General features: G+C 46.1%; 2 protein-coding genes across 2 annotated transcripts in view; both read right to left on the bottom strand.

Annotated features, from left to right (window-relative positions):
* The window catches only part of LOC309360849 (guanine nucleotide-binding protein subunit alpha-11), a 33949-nt gene extending 23539 nt beyond the window's left edge, over positions 1–10410 (bottom strand). Inside the window, exon 1 of the mRNA XM_081895785.1 lies at positions 10194–10410. Within this exon, the coding sequence (XP_081751911.1) occupies positions 10194–10329 (136 nt within the window). The 5' untranslated portion in view covers positions 10330–10410. The remainder of the gene's footprint in view (positions 1–10193) is intronic.
* A 12806-nt stretch (positions 10411–23216) lies between these two features.
* LOC309360912 (granzyme B(G,H)-like) lies at positions 23217–26472 on the bottom strand. The gene is made up of 5 exons (XM_081895896.1): positions 26390–26472; positions 25106–25253; positions 24733–24868; positions 24223–24474; positions 23217–23377 (listed from the first exon to the last, which is right to left on the bottom strand). Exons 1-5 carry the CDS (start codon positions 26448–26450, stop codon positions 23243–23245), a joined length of 732 nt encoding a protein of 243 aa, XP_081752022.1. The 5' UTR covers positions 26451–26472; the 3' UTR covers positions 23217–23242.
* Positions 26473–26784: the final 312 nt, after the last annotated feature.

The following is a 26784-nucleotide window of genomic DNA, read 5'->3' as shown; positions in this document are numbered from 1 at the left end:
GTAACCAAGAAGAGATGTCAGAGTTTCCTGCTTCATAAGATTAACACCCTTTTCCCGCCAGCAGGTATAGTTGCAAGCAGAGCACAAGGAAACCTGAAGCTTTGAATTCTCAGTTTTCATACCAATGTATTTCTGAAAACGAGAGGGAGTGCAAAAACATCTGAGTGTATAAATAATGGCACCCTTTCTTTTTTTTTAAATAACCTGGACAAAAGCTTGTGATTTTCCAGCCATAGTTGAGGCACCCAGGACCACATAAAGAAAATGACAGGTCAGTTGTAGACCAATCTCATGTTGGAAAGGCAGCATCTATAGTTCAAAAACCTGACTGCCAGAGCCTTATTGAGCTCCCAATACTTAGGTAGCTCAATGGATTCAAATTAGCTCCGCACTCTCTAAATGCATCCAAACACAGTTTGATCCCCAGAATTTCCTAGTTTGGGAGAGTGGTGTGGTACTAATCGGACAGTACAGCACAATTTTATTAGAAACTTTGCTTTGAGGGTCAAAGGTATCTTTGTAACGCATCCAGACCAAAGTTCCCCCAAATTTCTTATTAAGGCTATTCAGCCTGAAGATTGTGAAGCGCTGGAACATTTATGATTTTAATTTGCGTCACAGCAAAACTCCCAACGCTAGTTACTGCCAGGACTAAGTTATGAAAATCAACGTAAAAATAAGATTGTGCCCATGGACTGAGCCAAGTTATGACAACTATCCCCTGCACATTTATATGGGTTTAAGGAGACGGAGTACCTGGATACAAATCACTTAACTTTAGAAGTTAAGCAGGGGCCCCCATTTTATTTTACCAGATTGTTTGAGTCCAACAGCATCGGGAGTACACCATACCGGCTCCCTCTGAGCTAGAGGATCAGAGGCAAGGCTACCACAAACTGCTTCCCTCGAAGGGCTATTTCAGGTTTAAAAATGGCTTGAGCGTAAAGCTGAGAGAAGGATTACAACTTTGTGACTCTAGAAAGCAAGCCCAGAAGAGGTCTACATCTCAGACAGCCACATTTCAACCAGTCCCTCGCTCCTCAGGGTCATATTTAGAGGCCAAAGAACTCTCAACTGGGAGGAGAGAATCGCCGCCTTGAAACCAAGAGACACTCGAGAGAAACGCTATGCTAGTTTAACCATATTCATAACTGCTTTCAGTCTGGGTTGGCACCTAGAGCTCAAAACCAACTCCTTAATTATTTTATTTTTGCTGCGGCTTAAGAACGTTAAGGTTGTTTCTCTCTCTCATCGGAAGAGACATGTTAATGTGTTACACTACATTTGGGAGGGGGGGCAGTAGGAGCAGAAAGTGGATGGGGGGTGGCAGAAGGAATATTCTACAAGAGGTGAGCATTTACAGGGCTGGTAGCCCGGAAAGGTGTGGGTTGCAGAGGTGGCACTGCTAAACACCTGGCACACAGGGAGGTAGGGCAGACACAAAGTGAGAGAGCCTCTTGGAGCATATAGTACAGGCTGAAAGTTGAGGTATGAGATCGCTATGTGCCCAAAGAGGATGGGAAGATGTCAAAAAGGAAGAAGAGAGTCGTCAGTAAGGCTGGAAATGGAAGGGGGGGGGGGAGAGAGAAGAAATATTCATGCCTGGGATTCTATGCCTTAGGGAGGAAGGCAAACATTCCGCACACACAGATGGAGGCAATTATGGGAAGGGGGGGTTAGCAGGAAGGCGGATATCAGGAAGAAGAGCCACCATGGCAGTCTTTTGGCTAGGAAGCAGGATATAAATCCTAGGGAAAAATTCTGAAGAGACGTGATGAAAAGGGCCAAGAATGAAGTTGTTTGAGAGAGTGTGGTGTTCTTAACTGAGGCGGGGCCCTTACTTTCGATTCTATTTTGTGTTTTTTAAAATAATAATAATCATAAAATGCAGCAATTCTGAGAAGGAAAGGAAGTCAGCTGTCAGGAAAGGGAGCCTCAACGAGAGTCTCATTGGCTAGGGAGTGGAATATAAATCCCAGGAAGAGCTGCATTATATAATAGAACCGACTGCTTCTTACAGTGTGCTCCTTAAGTCAGTAAGACTCACAAAGGGGCTTGCATTTTCTGACAGCAGAACCCTCCACCATGACAGTTCAACTTTCAGCGCTCTGGCTACCCCTCTGATAATTATTTTTGTTCCCGAAACTTCTATATCCTGCTTCGAAACAACCAGCAGTCTCCACCCCTATGAAGGGCGGCCCCAACCTCCCCCACTTCTTAGGTGACATCCAACCAAGTCGTACTCTGAACGGAACTACTAAATCAACGGGACTTCAGCGATGCAAGGCCACCGATTTCAATGCGTATGCTGTGACTGTGAAATTACATTAGGTACCAACCCTTACTCCATGCACACATGCTCAAAATGGAATGGGGTCAAGATGTTGCGGGACAACGACTACCTGCTCTCTGCCTGCGCTGGCTGAGGTGGATTGCAGGTGGAGTTCACCTACATCTGGAGAGCCACAGGTAGCACTGGGGTTCAAACAGGTCAGTTTACCCCACCAGCCACTTTTATCTTACCCCCAACTGACACCCAGTGCTCTGTGGCTCCTGAAGCCACCGATCTTGCTCATGAAGGAGAGGTGGGAGGTCCATGATAGGGATGAAGGGAGCAAGAGCTTTGGGGAGAAATAAAAAAAGCTAAGGAGTGTCATTTAAATAAATCTAAGAAAGTTAATTCCTACTGTCAATAATTCTGTCGTTAATAAAATGCTGATGTAGAATGCTAACCGAGGACGACTGGGAATTAGATGCTATGGGGTGGAGAGGGAACTAAGAGTTTGGATTTGATATCCCGCCTTTCACTCCCTTTAAGGAGTCTCAAAGCGGCTAACATTCTCCTTTCCCTTCCTCCCCCACAACAAACACTCTGTGAGGTGAGTGGGGCTGAGAGACTTCAGAGAAGTGTGACTGGCCCAAGGTCACCCAGCAGCTGCAGGTGGAGGAGTGGAGACGCGAACCCGGTTCCCCAGATTACGGGACTACCGTTCTTAACCACTACACCACACTGGCTCTCTATCGGGAAGAGAAAGAGAAGCGGTAGGGGGAGAGCAGTATTCAAAATTAGCCAGTATTCAAAATTCACTTGCCACCAAGTGAAACTGCCTGGGCACAAAGATGGCGCCTGAAATCTCCAAAATATCCCTGGGGATCATTGGATCTTGACTGTTTTCAAACACTCATACCCCATCCTGTTGAATTCTATCAGATATTTTATCTGCATAATCAGAACAAATTTCAGGAACCAAAATGCTTTTTCTGGGCAGCCTGAGCAGGAGAAGTGAACGACGTTATAAGTAATTGTTGTCGCTTGTCTTCACTCCCCACCCCGCACCCCAATGCCCTGCTCACAGTTGTGTAGAATATTCATGCGTTATGAATGGTCCAAGTCACCATTAAGAAAAGGAGGTAGGAAAGGTAGGAATAGGCCAATATATATGTGGACAGTCCCTGAATAAAGTGATTTTTCTTCAAGTTCTCCAAGCTCAAGGCTGTCCTCTGGACTAGCCAGATGTTTAACTGATAATCAATCACAGCCAGTCCATCATTTGACAAGTAAGACTTTAGAGCCGCCTTGCCCCAAATGGCAACTAGACATTCCGTTTTCGCAATTGTAACCTTAGTTTAAGGAGACATTTGGCACCTAGCTTATATATATCTGAGTTTCTAACAATGGATGAGAGACTCCAATAAAGCCCACCTGTTACTCTGCATGTGGTGAGAAGACCCCAGAAGAGGGATATGAGTAGGTGCACTTGGGTGGTTGATTTACTCTTGAGAAGATGGGGGACAAATTCCTGGTTTCCTCCTAACCTACCTCACAACATTATTGTGAGGATAAAAAAACGAGGGAGGGAGAAAGGTGGAAGGACAAAAGCCACAGACACCACCTTAAGCTCTGAGGGGATAATGTACATAAATGAGTAAATAAATTTAAATCTACTAGGAAGATTAGAAGGCAGGCTTATGTTTGGTTTCTTACTGAGGAGGCAATATAGAAGGAAAGTTATTTGTGTGTAAACAGTAGAAGAGATTCTGCCACATTCTCTTTCGACCTGACCTGCTCCACTGGGCTGTGGTTATGCTAAAAATAAGGGAGAAGGAAAGATTGGAAGAGACTAAAGGGGCATACACATTTAAGCATAGAAAGAGAAGGCGATTCTTATGTTTAGTTTGTCTTTAAAGGATTGATATGGAGAGGAAGTTCTTAGTTGGAAAAAAAAATCTGCCTCTCTCTTTGTACCTGACAAGGTTGTTGCATTGATAAAAAAAAACAGCAGGAAGAGAAATATACCACACCCTGAGTTCCTCAGAAGAAAAAGCAGGGAGATGAAGTTTGAGACTGTAAGGCCCCATTTAAGGCACTAAGAGCTGTTAAGATTTACTTATTCCCCACAGCTACAATTCCCAGAGTTTCCTAGAAAGAGGGATTTACTGTTACACAACTCTGGAAATTGTAGCTCCGTGAAGGGAATACAGAGTCTCAGCACCTTTAACAAATTACAGTTCTCGTGATTCTTTTGGGGAAGTCATGACGGTTTAAAGTGGTAGGATAGAGCCTAATACTGTATATATAGGTTGCCATGTTGCACACATCTGTAAATGTATGTGCATAACATTATAGGGACAAATAAGCAGCAATGTATATTTTGTATACCCGTTCTGAAATTTTCTACAATCAAGCAGTACATTAATTTTTTAAAAAATAAAATATACATAGCTAAGCAACTGCAGTTGTATTACACACATAAAATAAACATCTATACACATTCTTGTGTATTATGTTTGAGTGTATGCACATAAACATACAGGGTGATGCCCATAACAGAATTGTAACAGAACAGACCCACTGAAATTAATGGATCTAGGTTACGGTAGTCATGTCTATATACTCAAAGCAGAACTTAGGCGGACACAACTGAAAGTTAAAGGCACACAGGGATAAACCTAGATGAAAGTCAACGAGGAAATGAAACAGGGATGCATGCACTTACAACATGAGTTGCATCCAACAAGATACTAATCAAAGCAGATCCACTGCAATTAATAATGGACCTCAGAAGAACTTAACATTTCAGAAAGGATCGACTACGGGTGTGTTTTAAGTTTGTGTTTTAAAAATAGTAACAACAGGTTATATTTATGCCCTTTTATAAGAGTAGAACCACTGGTATCAATGGGCCTTAAACTCATTTAATTTAAATGGGCCTACTCAGAGTGCGAGTAATGTTGGATACAACCTATACTGAAAACTGAAAACCAAGGATGCTACTCTGGGGCTAAAAGAATGCTGTATCAACTGAAATTAATAGGTTGCATTCAACTAAGTTCTACTCAGAGTAGATCTGTTGACGTCAATGGACCCAAGTCAGTAATGCACTTGAATTCTAAGTGATGCTAAGACATCTCAGGTTGAATCCAACTAAGTTCTGCTCAAGAGTGAACCCACTGAAAATCAAAGGCCCCAGGTAAATCATAGATATTTCACAGAGACACAAGTAAATTTCAGTGAGTTTACTAAGGATACAATCCAGAATCATAGAATCATAGAGTTGGAAGAGACCACAAGGGCCATCGAGTCCAACCCCCTGCCAAGCAGGAAACGCCATCAGAGCACTCCTGACATATGGTTGTCAAGCCTCTGCTTAAAGACTTCCAAAGGAGGAGACTCCACCACACTCCTGGGCAGCAAATTCCACTGTCAAACAGCTAATACTAAGGATGCAAACCCACTGCAGTTAATTGGTTGAACCAAACTTGCATCCTTACTCAGAGCAGACCACTGAAGTCAATGGACCCAAGTTAGCAGAGTCATTTATCTCCAATTAGTCTATTCAAATCAAGGCTAACATTGGACACAACCCATTAACTTCAATAGGCCACCATTCTTAGCATCCGTTTATGGGCTGTATCCAACTTTAGTAACAACAAATCCATTAAAAATTATTTACATTACACAAAATGCACAATGATTTCTCCAGCGGATCTACTCTTGAGCAGAACTTAATGCCAAGACATTATGGGTTGACTCTGAAGATCTATTAGAATGAAATGGGCACAACTGACTTGTGATATCTTGACAGCTGGGCCTACTCACGAGTGAAACTTCGGCTTCAACCCAGGGATGCCTTCGCATGAAGACATTAAGAGAGTGGACTCATTGGAATAAATGTACATGGTTTCCTTAAGACACATTGAGGGGTTTTTCTGGCGAGTCTACTCTTAAAACTTAGTTCGGATTCAACCTAGAGAGAGAGATGTTCTAATGTATTGCTTTTAATGCATCTCAGTGGGGTTTTTTGGTTGGTTGTGAGTTGATCTAGGTTGTCCTGGCCAAGATAAAGTGAACAACAATTTAATAAATAATAATAAATATATGTATATGTATATAGCTATGTGTGCCTGTGTATGTGTATCTATAGGTATGTGTGTACACGGATGTATACAGATGTATACGTTCAGTCACTCTATGCACATATAGAATCTTAAAGAATTAGAAGGGACCCCAAGGGCCATCTAGTCCAACCCCCTGCAACGTGTGAATCTCCACTAAAGCATCCACGGCAGATAGCTAACAAACGATGTTGAAGATGATGCCAAAGACTATTCATGTGCCCTTTTCTTCATCGGACCTAGAGCAGCGGCTTTTAATTTATTTTGTTCAATAACTCGTCTAATGAATTGTGATTATGCAGCAATTATTTTGTTCAATATATACATACACATGTGTGTGCGTGCACATATTAAAAGGTTTTTAAAAAAGGCAAATGACCCCTGGGTGGTTAAGTCCAGTCAAAGGTGACTATGGGGATGCGGCAGTCCCCATGAGATACCACACGGGGGACGGGTGTTGCAGTTGCATCTATGGGGTAGCTCAGACTCGGGGCCATGGGTTCAAGCCCTGCGTTGGGCGAAAAACACACATTCCTACATTGGGGTGGGGTTGAATTAGATGATCCCCCTTGGTTCCCCCCAACACTAGATTCTATGATTTTAGTTTAGATAGAAAGATTTGTGTGTGTATATACCTATACACCCGAGGACACCAAAACCTGCATACCTATAGCTATATATCTACACACATACCCACACACACACATATATTTGGTTTATATGTGTGTGTGTGTGTACATGTTTGTGTGTATGTGTACATGTTTGTGTGTGTGTGTGTGTGTGTGTGTGTGTGTGCTAGCAGAGGGCCTTCTCGGTGGTGGCTCCCTCCCTGTGGAACGCCCTCCCATCAGATGTCAAGGAAACAAACAACTATCTGACTTTTAGAAGACATCTGAAGGCTATGCTGTATCGGGATTTTTTATTTAATGTTTAACCACCCTTATGTGTTGTAAGCCACCCAGAGTGGCTGGGGAAACCCAACCAGATGGGTAAGGTATCAATAATAAAAATATTATTATTAATTATATATACATGTGTACATATTTCTGTGTGTACATATATGTGTGTGTGTGTGTATGCATGTGTATGTATGTGTATATGTGTGTGTGTGTGTGTGTATATATGTATGAGTGGGCGGGGTGGGGGAAGGCATACATATATGTGTGTGTGTATACATTTTCTGTGTGTACATACATATATAAGTGTGTGTGTGTGTGTGTATATATATTTTTTTGAGTGTGTACATATTTATGCATGCACATATCTCTGTCTATATGTATTGGCGGGGGGAGGGATATATATGTGTGTGCTTACATTTTCGTGTGTTTTTACATATATATTACATGTGTGAATCCATCTTTTTGTGTATACTTTTTTCTGTATACTGTACACTATATATACAAGCATGGGTGGGGTGGGCGAGGCATATTTATACCTGTATATGTATGTATCTGTGTGTATACATTGTGTTTGTGTGTACACACGGATATATATATATGTGTGTGTGTGTGTGTGTATATATATGTTTTGTGCGTGTATGTATATATAAGCATAGGGGGTGGGCAAGGCACATCTATACCTATATCTGTATCTGTGTGTATACATTCTCTCTCTCTGTGTGTGTGTGTGTGTGTGTGTACACACATAGATGTATCTATATATTAGTTTTTTGCGTGCATGTATATATAAGCATGGGGAGTGGGCAAGGCAAGGCAGACATTCAAAGGAGGCCCCGTAGAGGGGTTTTTGTTTCGGTTCAGTTCCTAACGGGCAGCGATATGTATCTCTGTGTATACATTGTGTGTGTACACATGCATATATGTATATATATTAGTTTTGCGCGTGTTTGTACAGTGGTACCTCAGGTTAAGAACTTAATTCGTTCCGCAGGTCCGTTCTTAAGCTGAAACTGTTCTTAACCTGAAGCACCGCTTTAGCTAATGGGGCCTCCTGCTCCCGCCACACCACGATTTCTGTTCTCATCCTGAAGCAAAGTTCTTAACCTCAAGCACTATTTCTGGGTTAGCAGAGTGTGTAACCTGAAGCGTATCTAACCTGAGGTACCACTGTATATGTGTGTGTGTGTGTGTGTGTTTGTGTGTGTGTATATATAAGATTTATCCGTGTATGTATGTATATATAAGCATGGGGGGTGGGCAAGGCTTATCTATACCTATATCTGTATGTATACATTCTTTGTGTGTCTGTGTGTGTGTGTTTACACATGCATATCTGTATCTATATATTAGTTTTGTGCCTGTATGTATATCTAAGCATGGGGGGTCGGCATGGCATATCTGTACCTATATCTGTATGTATACATCTGTATGTGTGTGTGTGTACACATGCATACATGTATACATATTAGTTTTGTGCGTGTGTATGTATGTGTGTGTGTGTGTGTATATATATATATATATATATATATATATATATATATATATGCCTATATATGCGGATACACACACACACACACACATATATATAAGCATGGGTGGTTCCTAATGGGCTGCGATATGTATCTGTGTGTATACACTGTGTGTGTGTGTGTGTGTGTGTGTGTGTGTACACATGCATATATGTATATGTATATATATATTAGTTTTGTGCGTGTATGTATATATAAGCATGGCAGTGGGCAAGGCATATCTGTACCTATATCTGTATGTATACATCTCTCTCTCTCTCTCTCTCTCTGTGTGTATACACATGCATATATGTATACATATTAGTTTTGTGAGTGTGTGTGTGTATATATATATATATATATATATATGCGTACACACACACACACACACACATTTATATATATATATATGCATGGGCGGTTCCTAACGGGCCGCGATATGTATCTGTGTGTATACAGTGTGTGTGTACACATGCATATATGTGTACACACACACACACACACATATATATATATATATATATATATATATATATATATATATATATATATATTAGTTTTGTCCGTGTGTGTATATGTATATAATATATAAGCATGGGGGCGCATTCAAAGAAGGCCCCGTGGAGGCTTTTATTATTCCGTTTCGGTTCCTAACGGGCCGCGATATGTATCTGTGTGTATACACTGTGTGTGTCCACATGCATATATGTATGTATGTGTGTGTGTATATATATATATATATATATATATTAGTTTTGTGCGTCTGTGTGTGTATATATAATATATAAGCATGGGGGCACATTCAAAGAAGGCCCCGTGGAGGCGTTTATTATTCCGTTTCGGTTCCTAACGGGCCGCGATATGTATCTGTGTGTATACAGTGTGTGTGTCCACATGCATATATGTATATGTGTGTGTATATATATATATATATATATATATATATATATATATATATATGCAGGTTTTGGTGTCCTCGGGTGTCTTCCCGTGTAAAAGTTGGGGTGTCTAGGCGACGTTTCGACGAGGTCTCACTCGTCATCTTCAGGCTGGTGCTTTCGGCTTCTTGTTACTGGAACAGAGCAGGATCTCAGTGTTTGAGTTCCTATAAATACTGTTGAGGGGGTGTGGTGTATAATATATATACATATTAGTTTTGTGCGTCTGTGTGTGTATATATATAATATAAGCATGGGGGCACATTCAAAGGAGGCCCCGTGGAGGCTTTTATTATTCCGTTCCGGTTCCCAACGGGGATCTATTGGGGTGGGGGGTGGGGGGATGTCGGTATGGGGAGCCCCCTCCCCTCCCCCCCCACTTGGGAGGGTGTGTTATGTGTCTCCGCGCGCGCCCCTCCCCCTCCGCCCCTCTTCCCCCCCTCAGGACTGACCGAGCAAGAGGAGCTTGAGCTCCCGCCGGGCGTCGCGCTTGTCCCTCCGCAGCTGCTTCTCGATCTCGGCGTTGATGCGCTTCGACTCCTTCACCTCGTCGCTGAGGCAACAGGCCATCATGGACTCCAGCGTCATGGCTGCCGCCCACCCGCCCACCGGCGGCGGCGGCGAACGGGAGGGAGAGGAGGCGGCGGCGGCGGCGAAGGCCTGGCTCCGTCAGCTCGCTATTTTGACCGGGGCGGTTCGGTGTGGTTTCTCTCCCCCCCCTCCGCCGCCGCCACCTCCTTCCTTCCTTCCTCCCCTCCTCCTCCTCCTCCTCAGCCCCAGCCGCCGCCGACCTAACTTGACGCGCCTCAACCCAACCTCAGCAACAAGCCGAGCGACGGGCGCCGCGGCCAATAGGAACGCCGCGCGGCGCCGCCTGGGAACGCCCGATTGGACGCGCGCTTCGGCTCTGGCCTTCCCACCCACATCTCTCTCCTCGGGAGCCAATCGCCGCGCGAGCCCCCTCAGGCGAGAGGCGGGCCGCCGAGGCGAAGCGATTGGCCGAGCGGCCGCGCCCCGGCCAATGAGGTAATGGCGGAGGAGGGGCGGAGAAGGGTTGGGTTGTTGTTTTTTTTTTTTCCACGCCGACGTGCGTTGAAGGTTGGAAGGAAGGCCCCGCCCCTTTTTATTTTTCAAAGCAAGGTTGGTTGGTTGGTTAGATAAGAGATTTGGGAGGGGGAAGGAAGCGAGGAATGGTTGGGGCGAGCGGGCCGGAGAGATGTGCGCATGCGCGCTAGCGGGCAGGGCCGCGTTGAGTTATGGGTCGCTGGAGGACTGAACGAGGAAATAGAGAGGGAAAGCCTAGAGAGGTGCAGGTTTTTTAGAAAAAACTTTTTTTTTTTCAAAAAACCGTTTGTTTGAAAAAATTATGGTGGAAGCTTAAACTCAGGGCAGTGGGAAGATTATCTGCCTCTGGAATCGCCTCATTATAGATTGGGCCTCAAGCATGGGAAGAGTATTGAGTTAAATGTGTTCCTGAGCATGTGCAGAGTATTTTCCCCTCCTCACTTCTGAATTTTGGGAACCCCTCCCTTTCCCCCCATTTTTTTCAATTTTTTTTTTGGTTTTCACACACACACACACACATATATGTATATATAAAAAAATTTTATTAACTGGCCAATCACATCAAATTAAATCACATCACATAAATTCCGAATTACAAAGCCAAATTTTGAATTTTGTTGGGGGGACCCATACTTCAAGATCCAAAAGGGGATTCAAATCATCTTCCTGTTACTGCGTTAATGTCCAAATCAGTCCCAATCAGTCCAAACAGAGTTCATAATTCTATCCAGTCTTATCTTGCTGTTTCCACATCATATATTGTTCATATAATTTCTCTTTTTTCTTTATGATCTCTTCTGATAGTCTCCTTAAGCCGATAAACACAAATATAATAATCCTGTGTGAATTTCCCGTTCTTCCAATCCAAGTCCAGATGGTTTCCATATATCATCTCCTTCGTAGATAACATCGCTCTTTCCATCATAATTTTACGAAGTTGTCGCTCTTAAGTCCCACTGAGGAGTTTAATCCACGATATATAAACAGCTTTGTTTCTCTCTTTCTCCTCCCAGACTCAAGACCTCCGACAGAGCTTTTCACAAAATTACAAACAAACAAATATATAAAACAAACAAACATAAATCATAATCTTATTAAAAATTACACTTATTAACATTGTTAAGTGACTTCCTCGCTTCCCCTTGGTTGAATTTCATTGCATGTCCTTTTAACGGTTTTCCAAATCACAGTTTAACTTGAACATTTGCATCCTTAGATCAGTGTTTCCCAACCTTTTTTGGGCCAAGGCACACTTTTTTCATGAAAAAAATCTCGAGGCACACCACCATTAGAAAATGTTTAAAAAATTAACTCTGTGCCTATATTGACTATATATAAAGTAACTCTCTTTAATAGGAATCAAATAAACACAAAGAAAGTATTTTATAATTACATTATTATGAAATAGTAAGTAAACAGAAATATGAAAAATTATAAAATACTTTATTCAGTGCGCAACCTGGGCCTGTTTGGCTGAACACAAAGCTGATATTCTGGCTGGAATCAAAGAAAGACACACACGTAGCTCTTCGTCAACAGCTCTCAGTCTCTCTCTGTATTTAGTTTTTATAGCAATCATGCTTGAAAAGCTCAACTCACAGAGATATGTACTGGAAAATGGGAGCAATGGCAAAATAGCTTTGTTTGCCAGAAGGGGGAACTCCTTGGCAGTTTCCAACCAAAAACTGTCCAAAGGTAGATCAGCAAATCTCAGCTTGAAACCACGATTTTGGTTAGGTGCTTGTAAAACTAGCTTGTAAAAAAGGCTTAGGTGCTTGTAAAACTAAATTCCTCCAAACTTTTGACAGCACCGAATCTCAAACTTGGAAAAGGCAAGAACAGCAGAGCCAATCAGAGAGCAGTTGGCAAGGCTGTCATGAGAGAGAGAGAGAGAAACCCTCTTAAGTACTTGACTTCAGAGGAACTCTTGTACTGTCTTCCAGAGTAGAACTGCCGGATTCACTTCTTGGTGCACAAAACACGCACGCAGCAGGAATGCTATTTCTACTTCTACAACCTCCTTGCCACCTTTTGATTTAAAAGAGCAGCAACACTTGGCTGAGAGAAGACAACTTTCAGCTTTGATTTCTGCTTGCTCACTCACTTCCTCCTGCCCCCCCCCCCGCTCCAAATGCTGTCTGCCAAAAGTCACTCGCCACCCAAATCTCTCCATGCTCCTGAATGCACTCAGTCCTTCATTTCTAGGGAGGAAAAAAACTAAATAATAATAATTTATTATTTGTACCCCACCCATCTGGCTCGGTTTCCCCGGCCACTCTGGGCGGCTTGCAACAAAACACTAAAATACAATAACCTATTAAACATGAAAAGCTTCCCTAAGCAGGGCTGCCTTCAGATGTCTTCTGAAAGTTTGGTAGTTATTTTTCTCTTTGACATCTGGTGGGAAGGCCGCCTGCGAGGTCTTGCCCTTGCACCCTGCGCAAGACCCACCTCGCCACCTATGAACAACCACGAAAAACCCCCGACTAAGTGCAAGGTGCATTTATTTTCCTTGGTGCCGCCAAGACATTCCCGGAGAGAAACTGGCGCCGTAACCACAGCAGCCCCTTTTTGCTCCCACCTCTTGGGAAAATCTAAATTTGACTCCTGCCGCCCCCAAACAACCGAGAAGCGGCATGGGCTCGAGTTCGCGTGAGAAGAAGAAACACTCTGCACGTGCCCAGAGGCACTCCGCTTTTCTTTCTGAGCCCGCCGCGATGCACTCTGTACATGCTCGCGGGCGCGCCTGCCTGTCTTTCCAGCCCCCGCAGGGCCCCCCCGGCTCACCTGAGGCCCCGCCGCGCTTCTGCTGCCTGCGGTGGTCGCTCTCGTAGAAGCCGAGCGTCTCGGCGGTGCGCTGCTGCTGCTGCTTCCCGGGGCCGGGCGACGGCGGGCTGGAGGCGGGCAGCGCGGAGCGAGCCGGGGACGGCTGAGGGGAGCGGCACTCGCCGCCCGTGAAGCTGCTCCGCCGCTGCTGCCCGGAGCCCGGCAGGAGCAGGGAGAGCTCCGGGGGGCCGCCGCCGCCGCCCCCCCACCGCCCGCCTTCCCCGCTCCCGGCGGAGGCGGCATCGGCGACGCCCGCCATCTTCACGTGAGCGGCAGCCACAAACTCCGCTCCGCGCGACAAGGAGCACACCAGACGGGCCCACCTCTCCAGCGCGCGCGAGCGGCGAGCGGTCCTGGCGGCCATCTTGACGGAGGGAGGAGGGGCGTTGCCATAGCAACCGCCCCCGCGCGGCCTGCTGCTGCTTCTCCTCCTCCTGTCGCCCAGCCCGAAGCCTCACAGCGACGACGCGGAGGGCGGGCGGGAGCGAAGGGAAGCGGGCCCAGCCTCCTCTGGCAGAGTTTCAGCCCGAATAACACCACCACCGCCGCCGCCCCGCCTCTCGCCACCCGACTCGCCCGCCTCCCTCCCACGGCACACTAGGCAACCTCTCGCGGCACACTAGTGTGCCGCGGAACACCGGTTGGGAAACACTGCCTTAGATCTTTTCATTTTGAAATTAAGCATATTAATTCATCACTTAACTTAAATAAAATCCTAAGCCAATTAAGTATCTGCCAGCTGTTTCCAGTTAATTTGACTTAACATATTTAACTAAATAATCATTAAATTTAATCCAATCTTCCTGATACTCCTCCTCCTTCTGGTTGCGGACTCTTCCGGTGAGGTCGGCTGGCTCCAAAAAATCCATCATCTTCACCTGCCATTCTTCCACTGTTGGTAATTCTTGCGCTTTCCACGTTTTCGCTAGTAAAATTTGAGCAGCAGTTGTAGCATTTTTATTGTGGACAATATGTAGCCCCCCCCCCAAAAAAACACCCCATTATACGTGAAACATCCTTGCTTTTCAAGGAAGAAAAAGAAAGAAGGAAGAAAAAGAAAGAAGTGAAGGAACTGGCTGACTAACCGAACCCAAAGGGTGCTCATCAATGGTTCCTCTTCATCCTGGAGAAGAGTGACTGGTGGGGTGCCACAGGGTTCTGTCTTGGGCCCGGTCTTATTCAACATCTTTATCAATGACTTGGATGATGGACTCAAGGGCATCCTCATCAAATTTGCAGATGACACCAAACTGGGAGGGGTGGCTAACACCCCAGAGGACAGGATCACACTTCAAAACGACCTTGACAGATTAGAGAACTGGGCCAGAACAAACAAGATGAATTTTAACAGGGAGAAATGTAAAGTATTGCACTTGGGCAAAAAAAATGAGAGGCACAAATACAAGATGGGTGACACCTGGCTTGAGAGCAGTACATGTGAAAAGGATCTAGGAGTCTTGGTCGACCACAAACTTGACATGAGCCAACAGTGTGACGCGGCAGCTAAAAAAGCCAATGCAATTCTGGGCTGCATCAATAGGAGTATAGCGTCTAGATCAAGGGAAGTAATAGTGCCACTGTATTCTGCTCTGGTCAGACCTCACCTGGAGTACTGTGTCCAGTTCTGGGCACCACAGTTCAAGAAGGACACTGACAAACTGGAACGTGTCCAGAGGAGGGCAACCAAAATGGTCACAGGCCTGGAAACGTTGCCTTATGAGGAACGGCTAAGGGAGCTGGGCATGTTTAGCCTGGAGAAGAGGAGGTTAAGGAGTGATATGATAGCCATGTTCAAATATATAAAAGGATCTCACATAGAGGAGGGAGAAAGGTTGTTTTCTGCTGCTCCAGAGAAGCGGACACGGAGCAATGGATCCAAACTACAAGAAAGAAGATTCCACCTCAACATTAGGAAGAACTTTCTGACAGTAAGAGCTGTTCGACAGTGGAATTTGCTGCCAAGGAGTGTGGTGGAGTCTCCTCCTTTGGAGGTCTTGAAGCAGAGGCTTGACAACCATATGTCAGGAGTGCTCTGATGGTGTTTCCTGCTTGGCAGGGGGTTGGACTCGATGGCCCTTGTGGTCTCTAACAACTCTATGATTCACTTTGCCAACAAAGGTCCGTATAGTTCAAGCTCTGGTTTTCCCAGTAGTGATGTATGGAAGTGAGAGCTGGACCATAAAGAAGGCTGATCGCCGAAGAATGGATGCTTTTGAATTCTGGTGCTGGAGGAGACTCTTGAGAGTCCCATGGACTGCGAGAAGATCAAACCTCTCCATTCTGAAGGAAATCAGCCCTGAGTGCTCCCTGGAAGGACAGATCCTGAAGCTGAAGCTCCAAGACTTTGGCCACCAGTGCTTTTTCGTGCAGTGCATAGTTACGCTATGGAACTCACTGCCACTGCTAGCCCTGTCTATCTGTTTATGCCAGTCTCGTCTATTTATTTATTTATTTCATAAAATTTATACACTGCTTTATTGGAGGGGGAAACAACTCTGAAAGAAAACACAGGGAAACCAGGAGAAAATTACAGCCGCACTTTAAGACATACAAAAGCTAAAATGCCAAAACAGATTAAAATCACGTCAACTCTCTAAGCACATGTTTAAACAACAATGTTTTTGGCAGGCACTGCTGGAGTGGTACCTATTTATCTACTTGCACTTTTGCATGCTTTCGAACTGGTTGGCAGGAGCAGGGACCGAGCAACAGGAGCTCACCCCGTCGCAGGGATTTCAACCGCCAACCTTCTGACCGGCAAGCCTTAGGCTCTGTGGTTTAACCCACAGCTCCACCCGCGTCCCATGTTTTTATAAACGAACCTAATTTAGTCATGGCCATTAACATCAATGGGTCCACTCTGACGTGGTGGATTTGTATTTTGCCCGTCAACGTGAACATTTCTAGGGTGTTGCATAACCATTGCTTTCTACAGGAACTTGTGGAAGTCGTAAGCCAAAACATCTGCAGGGCGTTAAATTTGCAGCAGGCTGGTTGGAGCCGTTGCTCTGGCTAAGCAAAGGCCGAAATCCAACACTTCTGTATTTTGGATCCCATCACTTCAGCTTCCCGATCTTATGTACTGAGTTGAATAGGATCCAAAATGCAGCAGTCTGATTGGTCCTAGAACAATAGGATCCAAAATGCAGCAGTCTGATTGGTCCTAGAACAATAGGATCCAAAATGCAGCAGTCTGATTGGTCCTAGAACAATAGGATTCTGAATGCAGCAGTCTGATTGGTCCTAGAACAATAGGGTCAAAAATGCAGCAGTCTGATTGGTCCTAGAACAATAGGATCCAGAATGCAGCAGTCTGATTGGTCCTAGAACAATGCAGCAGTCTGATTGGTCTGCAGGAGCCACCCAATCCAGCTCCAGAGGGAAGTGAATCTACAACCTGATTGGCTTACAGGAGAATTACAGAATTAGCCAATCACGTGCAACCCATTGTGTAAATAATGTAGATTCATTCCTCCTCACCACTATGAGCTGAATAAAGAGCATGAAATCCACTCTCGACTCTGAGTATATTTCACCGATGAAGCAAAACCCCATTCTTCCACCTGCTCCTTCTTGCGTGGACTTTGTGCAGCCTTGAACAGTGCAGCATAGCCAGCTGTAAAGCAACCCTAACGACCCTATTATCTTTAAATTTTGAGTGAGAGAACTCGGCCCGAGTACGTTCTCGTTTTCTCTATCGCTCTGGAAAAGGCGCCAACCCTCCCAGGTTGGCACTAGGAATTGCTCTCCTACTTATCTCTCACGTGCAGTTTGGATTCCAAAGCTCACGCCAGATAATTCAGGACCTTGAACTCCCATGAGATAGACATATCCTCCCTTCGCCTTGACTGTGAGAAGAACCCTAAAACCCCCATTTTTAAATCCCAGTCTAATTTGGGGAGATTTATTACGCTGTGTTTTAAGGGTTGTGTCATCTCCTCCCGGTTGATGAGGTACACTTCTGAATTCCATTTGCTAAGGAATTCCAAGTGATGAGATTACTATTATTATTATTATTATTATTATTAAGGATTTACAGGTGCATAGTGGTCCCGAGTCTTCCTCTTCTGACTTAAAACAGCATTATTATTACTTTTTTTAAAAGGAGGACTGAGTGCTTTGCATGTGCAAAAGTGATTTTTTTTAGACAATAGTACCTTTTCTTTTATACGCGGGTGGCACTGTGGGTTAAACCACAGAGCCTAGGACTTGCCGATCAGAAGGTCGGCGGTTCGAACCCTGCGACGGGGTGAGCTCCCGTTGCTCTGTCCCTGCTCCTGCCCACCTAGCAGTTCCAAAGTATGTCAAAGTGCAAGTATATAAATAGGTACCGCTCCGGCGGGAAGGTAAACGGTGTTTCTGTGCGCTGCTCTGGTTCACCAGAAGCGGCTTAGTCATGCTGGCCACATGACCTGGAAGCTGTACGCTGGTTCCCTTGGCCAGTAAAGCGAGATGAGCGCCGCAACCCCAGAGTTGGCCATGACTGGACCTAATGGTCAGGGGTCCCTTTACCTTTACCTTTTCTTTTAAAAGCACGTCTCACAGAAAAAGCGATATAATTGCAGTTGTTGTGTCCCCCTTTCTCATCAGCAGAGGTCACTGTTGCACTTTGGATGATCTTTCTGGTCAGTTTAGCATCTTTTCCCCCCAGAAGAATTTCAATTCAGAACAGTCCTTTTTAGGCAGCCCTTATAAGGTCCTTAGCTCCACCCAGGTGGCCTTCCCAGGAGCATATCGGCATTGGTTTTCTGGACTTCCAGGATGAAATACCCTCAGACCGAAGCATCCTCTGCACATCTTGGGGTCCAGAGGTGACAATTGCTGGGCTCATTGTTAGCCAAAGGAAGCCAAATCTCATCACCTGACTCGCCTCAGGCTCCAGACCTGCAAAGGAACTTCTACTGTACTTTTGGGTGGTGGGTACTTAAGACATGTTTGTCTATGCTAATCTTATACCTGAGTCTTTCCCCGCCATGTCTGCTTATGCTAATCTGGTACCAAGGACTCGTCTGGACATGTTTGCCAAGGTTAACCCCTCCCCTTTTGTGACATGTCAGTGAGGTAGCAATGATGCTGTACGAACTGTATTCTGGGATGTGGTGGGAAAGTTTTAAAAGTCTTTGTCACCCCATCCTCGGGGTTCAAATTTGCTCTTTGAACCTATTGCGCAATAAACTTTGGTCTACAGCTATTTGCTCCAGTTGGCTGGACTCCTTCCTTTATTCCGCAGGGACCCGCGGGCTCTGCCCGACGAGCTGGGTGACTGAGCAGCCTCACACCTAGATTTTTCCGTAACACCTTCTTTCGTTGAGGACCTTGCATGAGTTGCATCGTAACTCTAATTGGTTACCAATCGGTTGCGTTACATGGGATTGTAATTGTGGAAAGAAGTACGCCAAGGGTCATAGTTCAGGGATGTCCTACAGGTCGACCACAATCTACTAGTCAATACACGGAGGTTTTGGTAGATCACAGTCGATCACTGGCTCCTCCATCCGGCCCCAGCCCCTTGCTCCACCCTCTAAATCGTGATACCAGAAGACGTAGCTCTTGCAGCAAGGCTGACTGTTTTATTAGAAGAAGAGTTTGGATTTGATATCCCACTTTATCACTACCCGAAGGAGTCTCAAAGCGGCTAACCTTCTCCTTTCCCTTCCTCCCCCAGAACAAACACTCTGTGAGGTGTGTGAGGCTGAGAGACTTCAGAGAAGTGTTTATACAGCAGCAAGAATATTATTGGCCCAAAAATGGAAGCAAGAAGAGTTACCGACGATTGAAGAATGGAGGATGAAGTTGATGGACTATGCAGAATTAGATAAACTAACAGGAAGGATACGAAACCGGCGGGACTAGAAATTCACGGAAGACTGGAGTAAATTTACGGACTATTTGAAAAGTAGTTGTGAAGAACAGACGACGTTTGTAGGGTTGCAAGAAGTTTTATGAGGAGTATTATTAGAAGTATTGTAAAAATGGACAAGGGGGAGGATGATTCGTTAAGAGATGTAAAGACAATATAAAGTTAAGAAATGCGTAAGAAGTGGTTAAAACGGTGGATCATCAGAGGTGCTGATGGAAGTCTAAAAAGATTCTATAAGTGATAAGTTTTGTGGTACATTTTATAATTTATATGTTAAAATTAATAAAAAATATTATTAAAAAGAAAGAGAGAGACTTCAGAGAAGTGTGACTAGCCCAAGGTCACCCAGCAGCTGCATGTGGAGGAGCGGGGAAGCGAACCCGGTTCACCAGATTACGAGTCCACCGCTCTTAACCACTACACCACGCTGGCTCTATATCAACAACTTTGACCTGAAACCGCCCCCCCCCCAAGAATTGGTAGATCACTGCCAGATTTTAATTGTGTGAGTAATCGCAGTCTCTTGGAAGTTGGCCGTCCCTGATCTAGTCCTACCCTCTGCAATGCCGGAACCGCAGGTAAAAAAATAAACATCGTATTTTTCGCTCCATAAGACGCACCAGACCACAAGACACACCTAGTTTTTGGAGGAGGAAAACAAGGAAAAAAATATTCTGAATCTCAGAAGCCAGAACAGCAAGAATAATCACTGCGCAGTGAAAGCAGCAATCCCTCTTGCTGTTCTGGCTTCTGGGATAGCTGCGCAGCCTGCATTCGCTCCATAAGACGCACACGCATTTCCCCTTAGTTTTTAGGAGGGAAAAAGTGAGTCTTATAGAGCAAAAAATACAGTAACTGACTAAGCTGTATAACCAAGGCAGTGGCCAGTCCCCAGTGTGGACCCCAGGACTTCGCCAGCTTGCAGCTTGCGCTTGTAACTGCTAAAAGGAGAGAGGGGGAATATTTTGCTCTTCTTCCCTATCCCTCTGTTTTCATTAGCAACAACTGGAACCGCACACAGAAAAAAACCATTGCACTTTCCTGTCAAGAGTGAAAAATGCTCTTTGCATCTCAGGCGGTAAATGGGTGATAATTACAGCTTAATCAGCCTGCAATGCAAATATTCTAGAGGAGGGGAGAGGGGAGGGAGGTTTCCTGCCACACAAGATGTATGGAGTTTAATTATTTCAAGTCACTGATAAGAGAGGAGGGTGGTGGGAATGATTTGTGGGTATGTTCTTTCTCAGCTATAACCAACCTGCCTGCCTTCCCAGCCCCCCAATCTTCGCCTCTTAACTGTTGGCTTCATCAGAAACATGCCCCCCCAAAACTCACACTTTATTAGCTCTCAAAACACAGCGAAGTGGGCAATTTTAAATGAGAGGCACCGGTGGGTTAGATTCCCTCTGTCTCCCTCCCTTCGTCCTAAATAGCGGTGGCCAAAGAAGGCCCTTATTTATTTTGCCGTCTATAATAATAAAATGCTACTTAAGCGGTGAGGCTTTTTTTATTAGCGCTAAGCATCGTGGAGTATTTTACGGGCAATTATTAATTAATTAAGCTTTGGAGGCAAATGGGAGGGGGAAGGGAGAGGAAGGAGGAAAGCTCATGGAAGAACTGATCTCTGCTGCCCCGTGTTAGATGATGGCGGAACGTGAATTGCGAGGACGGCAGCTTATTTGTTTTGTGAATTCTAAGTGGTTTACAGTACAGTAAAAGTAAAGGGACCCCTGACCATTAGGTCCAGTCGTGGCCGACTCTGGGGCTGCGGCGCTCATCTCGCTTTATTGGCTGAGGGAGCCGGTGTACAGCTTCCGGGTCATGTGGCCAGCAGGACTAAGCCACTTCTGGTGAACCAGAGCAGCGCACGGAAATGCAGTTTACTTTCCCGCCAGAGCGGTACCTATTTATCTACTTGCACTTTGACGTGCTTTCAAACTGCTAGGTGGGCAGGAGCAGGGACCGAGCAATGGCAGCTCACCCCGTCATTGCGGGGATTCGATCCGCCGACCTTCTGATCGGCAAGTCCTAGGCTCTGTGGTTTAACCCACAGCGCCACCCGTGTCCCTTAGAGTACAATAGAAAACAAATAGAAAGGGCCCGCATATATCACAAAGTTGAAACATTTGCATGTTTAAAAAATAAGTATCTGTTTATAGAGAAGACAGTGGCACAGTGCACCTGTAGCAGCAAAACTGGATGTCTTCATCAACCCCACCTGCAACTAAAGCATGTCCTCATGTAGTGGTCTCTCCAGCCATAGAAGGCTGTAATTCTACAATACCGGGATGTAAAGTTGGGACGCGGGTGGCGCTGTGGGTTAAACTACAGAGCCTAGGACTTGCCAATCAGAAGGTCAGCAGTTCGAATCCCCGCGATGGGGTGAGCTCCCGTTGCTCGGTCCCTGCTCCTGCCAACCTAGCAGTTCGAAAGCACTTTGCCTAGAGCAAAGTTGGCAGATCTTGCTCGTGGCAGATAGCTTGGGGTGTCACATTGCACATTGGCCCTGGAGGGCTGAGAAGGCTGGTTGTCTCCCACTTGGACTACTTCCATGCGCTCTATGTGGGGCTACCTTTGAGGGTGACTTGGAAACTACAACTAATCCAGAATGCGGCAGCTAGACTGGGGACTGGGAGCGGCCGCCAAGACCATATAACGCCCGTCCTGAAAGACCTACGTTGGCTCCCAGTACATTTCCAAGCACAATTCAAAGTGTTGGTGCTGACCTTAACAGCCACCTGGCACTGGGAAAGAAGCAGAGCCTCAAAGCCCAGGCCAGCGTCCCTATTTACCCCTGAGGAAGGTGGGAGGGTATGTCGTCTCCTGAGACAGATGGATGCCAACAAGTCCCAGTGCAAGAAGCCAGCACTGAAACAGGCCAAATCTCTGATTTGGGGAGAGAGGCTTTGGTGGTGGAGCTCCAGAATTGCATGCAGACGAGTAGCCAGATTGGTGGGGATCTCATTAAAAGCTCCTGATCTCAAACCCTCCCCTCCCCACAAATCCACAACTAGGGAGGAATCTGTCCATGGGGGTGTCTCCCAGTTTCTCATCACCCCTCTCTTCAGTTCAATACACCACACATACACATCAGCTTGCAATTCAAAAAGCCACATTTGTGTGGACACATTAGCAGTTTATTGTGAATTACTCTTGAGATACAGAGTTGCATGCAAGTTTGCCAAACTGGCGCGTCTTTGCAAAGCGATTCCCCCAAAATACGGCATTTGGGGCATGGTCCTTTCGCTGCTACGCACACTGATGGACACACCTCATCCCAGTATCTGCATTTTGGTGCACTAGACTTGCCTGGAGAGCCAAGTTGCAAAATTCAGAGGAGGGCGAATTTGAAAGGATGGCTGCGTTTCGGATCTTATTCCAGAAAGTGTGAATGTTACCTTTGAGCTGAATTTAATCTCCCCTCTGTTCCTCTGGTATGTCACCCCAACCATTAGCCTGGAGGAGTTTGGCATGTGAAATGGAAAACTGGCAACTTTTAAGGCTCACCCCTTTTTAATGCAAACAAGGGTGGAAACCTGGGGGCAAAAGGGTGAGAGGGATTTTCGTCAAGGGGACGGGAGGCAGTGAAGGCACTTGCGCAAACACCATCCTGGTTGAAACATCTGATAGATCTTCCTTTTTCGCCGCCATCGAGGGTGTGTGTGTGTGTGTGTGTGTGTGTTGTTGCAGAATGCAAGCCAAGCAGGTTATCAGCAAGCTAAAGCATTAGAAAAAAAGAAGCCACAACATTCACAATTTCATGGTTTTCTTGATCCATGAAAGGTAATGGCCAACGCGAGTGTAAACTGCTGGAGGGCAGGGATTGCCATACGAGACGATTCCTTCTGCCACGCCATCGCACACCAAGGGGCCACCCGAATCGCCCTGTGGAGAGGAGAGAGAGAACAAAGATGGCAGCTGGGGGAAGGTTTGGATCCACGTTGTGGCAAACTCTGGAGCTTGAACCAGGGCAAACGGCCAGGTTTCTGTTGGTTGGATCTGTCAATTCTGAGTGGAGATCCTTGTGAACATTTCCCTTATACAGTGGTAACTTGGGTTAAGTACTTAATTCGTTCTGGAGGTCCGTTCTTAACCTGAAACTGTTCTTAACCTGAAGCACCACTTTAGCTAATGGGGCCTCCTGCTGCTGCCGTGCCGCCAGAGCACCATTTCTGTTTTCATCCTAAAGCAAAGTTCTTAACCTGAAGGACTATTTCTGGGTTAGCGGATTCTGTAACCTGAAGCGTCTGTAACCTGAGATTGTATGAAGCCGCTGGGTTGGTCAGGCCAGGTGTAAGTAGACGGGCATCTGCCCATGTAAAGGTAAAGGTAAAGGGACCCCTGACCATTAGGTCCAGTCGTGGACGACTCTGGGGTTGTGGCGCTCATCTCGCTTTACTGGCCGAGGGAGCCGGCGTACAGCTTCTGGGTCATGTGGCCAGCAGGACTAAGCAGCTTCTGGAGAACCAGAGCAGCACACAGAAACGCTGTTGACTGGTACCTACCCACCGGAATGGTACCTATTTATCTACTTGCACTTTGATGTGCTTTCGAACTGCTAGGTTGGCAGGAGCAGGGACCGAGCAACGGGAGCTCACCCCGTCGGAGCCCTTAGTAGGATACAAGCCCATGTCCATTTTCCTGGAGAAGCGAATGATCCCTCAGAAGGGTGGGAAGGCGTACAGCTCCGCCCCCCATTCCTGTCCCTTGCTGCTTCTGCTGCCCCTCACCTTGAAAACAGTCTCCGGCTCATCGGGTATCCCGGCACAGACCTTCCCATCATTGAGATCAGGATACAACTCGCTGCACTGACTACGGTCATAGATGGCAACATTGGTCTCATAGAGTGTTTTTGGTGCCCAGTCTTTGTAAACCCGGCCCCATCCTGCCACACTGCAGGGAGTCCCATCAGAGAGGTTACGGTCGAATTTGGGCAAGCGCAGGATCTGGACTTTTTCATTCAGAGTAGCCTTGGAATTCAGCTGCGGAAAGGAGAGATGGGAGAGAGCTCATTGGTTCAGTGTTGCTCGAGGAAGCCCTTGGGGGAATCTGGTGCCTCTAAAATGGGGAACTTTGGGCAAATGGGACATTTGGCCCCCCCAATGCCAGGGTAAACTGCACAATGTCTACTTCATTATGCTACACACATTGGGAGGGAGGAAGACACTTGACCCCTTCTGCCTTCATGATCACTGACCTCGGGGGGAAGATAGAAGGAGAGATTGCTTGGAGCAAGTTACCTTGAGCAGACGGATATCGTTTGAGGTGGTGTTCTTGTCATATTCAGGGTGTGGGTAGTTAGCCTCAATGCTGAACACTTGGTGAGAGGGTTCTTTAATGGAGATTTTATGTACCCCCAAGATGACTCTATAGTTGCTGGAAAGAGAGCATCAGTTAGTGTCAGAGATGCCAGGACTCAACCCCCCCCCCCGGCCCCCGTGCAAAAGACCAGGCTCCCTCCATACAACCAGCTGTGCACCTTGATGGTTAGGTGGTCATCTATCATGGGTGCTTTAGCTGACCAGATGACCCTTGCAGTCCCTTCCAACTGTACAGTTCTCTGATTCCATGACCATCCCTGCTAAAAATCAAGGAGGGATTAGTGAGACTTACCGATTGCAGTGCGCAGCCGTCATTACCCACTGGGGCGCCACCAGGAATCCACCACAGATATAGCCTTCAGGATCCCCCAAGAAAGCCATGTAGGGTCTGGAGTGGGGCCTGGCTTCGTGGCCCCCAACAATCTGACTCCGCAATGGATCTGCAAGAACCGTATGCAGAGATCAGCTCCCCCTCCTCCTTGCATGCTCTGGGCTGTGTTCCACACTTCCAAAGTTATTGGGGTGGCAAAAGGAACGGGTCACCATTGCAATGAGCTTACTATTCATTTTCCTAGCAAGGAAGTTAGAGAAGCGAAAGAGACCTCCTTCGTTCCATTAGCTCAGGATTCTCCTGCAAGGACTGCCAAAAGCGGCTCCCAAGGAGATGAGACCTGGGTCCCTCCAACCTGGATATGCTGTTGCGGATTGAAATCGGGACTTTGGCAATGCAAAGCAGCTTCTCTTCCACTGAGCTAGCTGCAGCCCCTCCCCAAGGAAAAAGCAAGGAGCATAACGCAGAGCAGAATCATAGGATCACAAAAGCCAGTCCAATCCCCACTCAGCATCATTTACCTTGGTGGGTGACTAAACCCTGTTAGTAGATCCCCCAGCCTTAGTCTCAGCCCTGTATTGATTCAGCACAGATTCCCCTCTTATCACGCCCAGCTCAGATTTCAGTCTGTGCCCTGATAGAACAGGAAGCCTCCAGGAACTGTTGTGGCCTGAAATCTGCTTAGAAAAATGAAGATAATATTGCAAACTCTAAACTCACATCAGCACAAGACTATGGCTACCATGTTACCTCCAGGGCTACGGTCTTCCCCTAGTGTTCACCCCAAAATCTTGCTTTCATCATCCCGAAGATAGCACCCCCAGTTTTCCCTTCTGAGATGAGCCACGGAATGATCTCCTTTAGTTTTGGAAAACCGGTGGCTTGGAAAAAATCAGGGAGGGAAGGAAGAATCAGGCAATGGATGGGAATCCTGGTTTGTTGGGGAATCCAGTGGATTCACTGGAGGCAAAGGCAATGAGTGTGGATTGGATTTGCCCCCCAGCAATGGCAGAATCACCTCAGTTCCCTGTGCTGATTCCTGCCTCTGGTTCACGGATGGTGCCATCACAGCAACACTAGCAAAGGACACCCACACCCTGAATGTAGGAAAAATCCCTTGCAGATGACCACAGTGCCTGGAGACAGACAGTCAAGTTGTGACCAGAGAGGGAAGGACGGCTGGGAGGAGGATTTCAGGGAGAAGAAACCCCATGGTGCATCATCTGCCATGGTGCTTTTACTCACCTGTTTGGGCCGAGGAGAAGGACAGCAGCAGTAGCAGAAGAGCTTGGCGGAGTCTCCACATCTTGATGCTTGCCAAGGAGGGAGATGCCTGGCACTCAACTCTTCAGCCCCTTGACCCCGTGGCTTTTATGTCCTCCAGCCTCTGGATTCCACCTTCCCCAGGAAGGCACAGTCTAGACTTGAGATCCGATAGGCAAGCTTATCGTTTCTCGTTGGCCACGTGGCTGATCCCACCACGAACGGCAATCAGATAGATGGGGAGACCGGAAAAAATGAGAAACGGAGTGATCCCAGATTTGGAGACATTTTAGGCAAAGGTTTATGAAATCAGAGTAATGAAGACAATGTATTCATTAAAGCAAAATCAGAGACCAGCTTTTGGAAATCTCAAGTGG

Source organism: Podarcis melisellensis, assembly GCF_964234715.1.
Source record: "Podarcis melisellensis genome assembly, chromosome: 18".
NCBI classification, from domain to species: Eukaryota; Metazoa; Chordata; class Lepidosauria; order Squamata; family Lacertidae; genus Podarcis; species Podarcis melisellensis.
Note: the sequence above shows the minus strand (reverse complement) of the source record. Positions and strands in the feature narration are given on the sequence as shown.

What these genes read in the sequence shown, in the direction of transcription:
- LOC309360912 (XM_081895896.1), bottom strand. Translation starts at nt 26,450, where the DNA reads ATGTGGAGACTCCGCCAAGCTCTTCTGCTACTGCTGCTGTCCTTCTCC. An exon ending in CTTCTCCTCGGCCCAAACAG is followed by an intron (nt 25,254 to 26,389) that starts GTGAGTAAAAGC and finishes CGGTTCTTGCAG; the next exon opens with ATCCATTGCGGAGTCAGATT. An exon ending in ACGATATCCGTCTGCTCAAG is followed by an intron (nt 24,475 to 24,732) that starts GTAACTTGCTCC and finishes TCCTTTCCGCAG; the next exon opens with CTGAATTCCAAGGCTACTCT.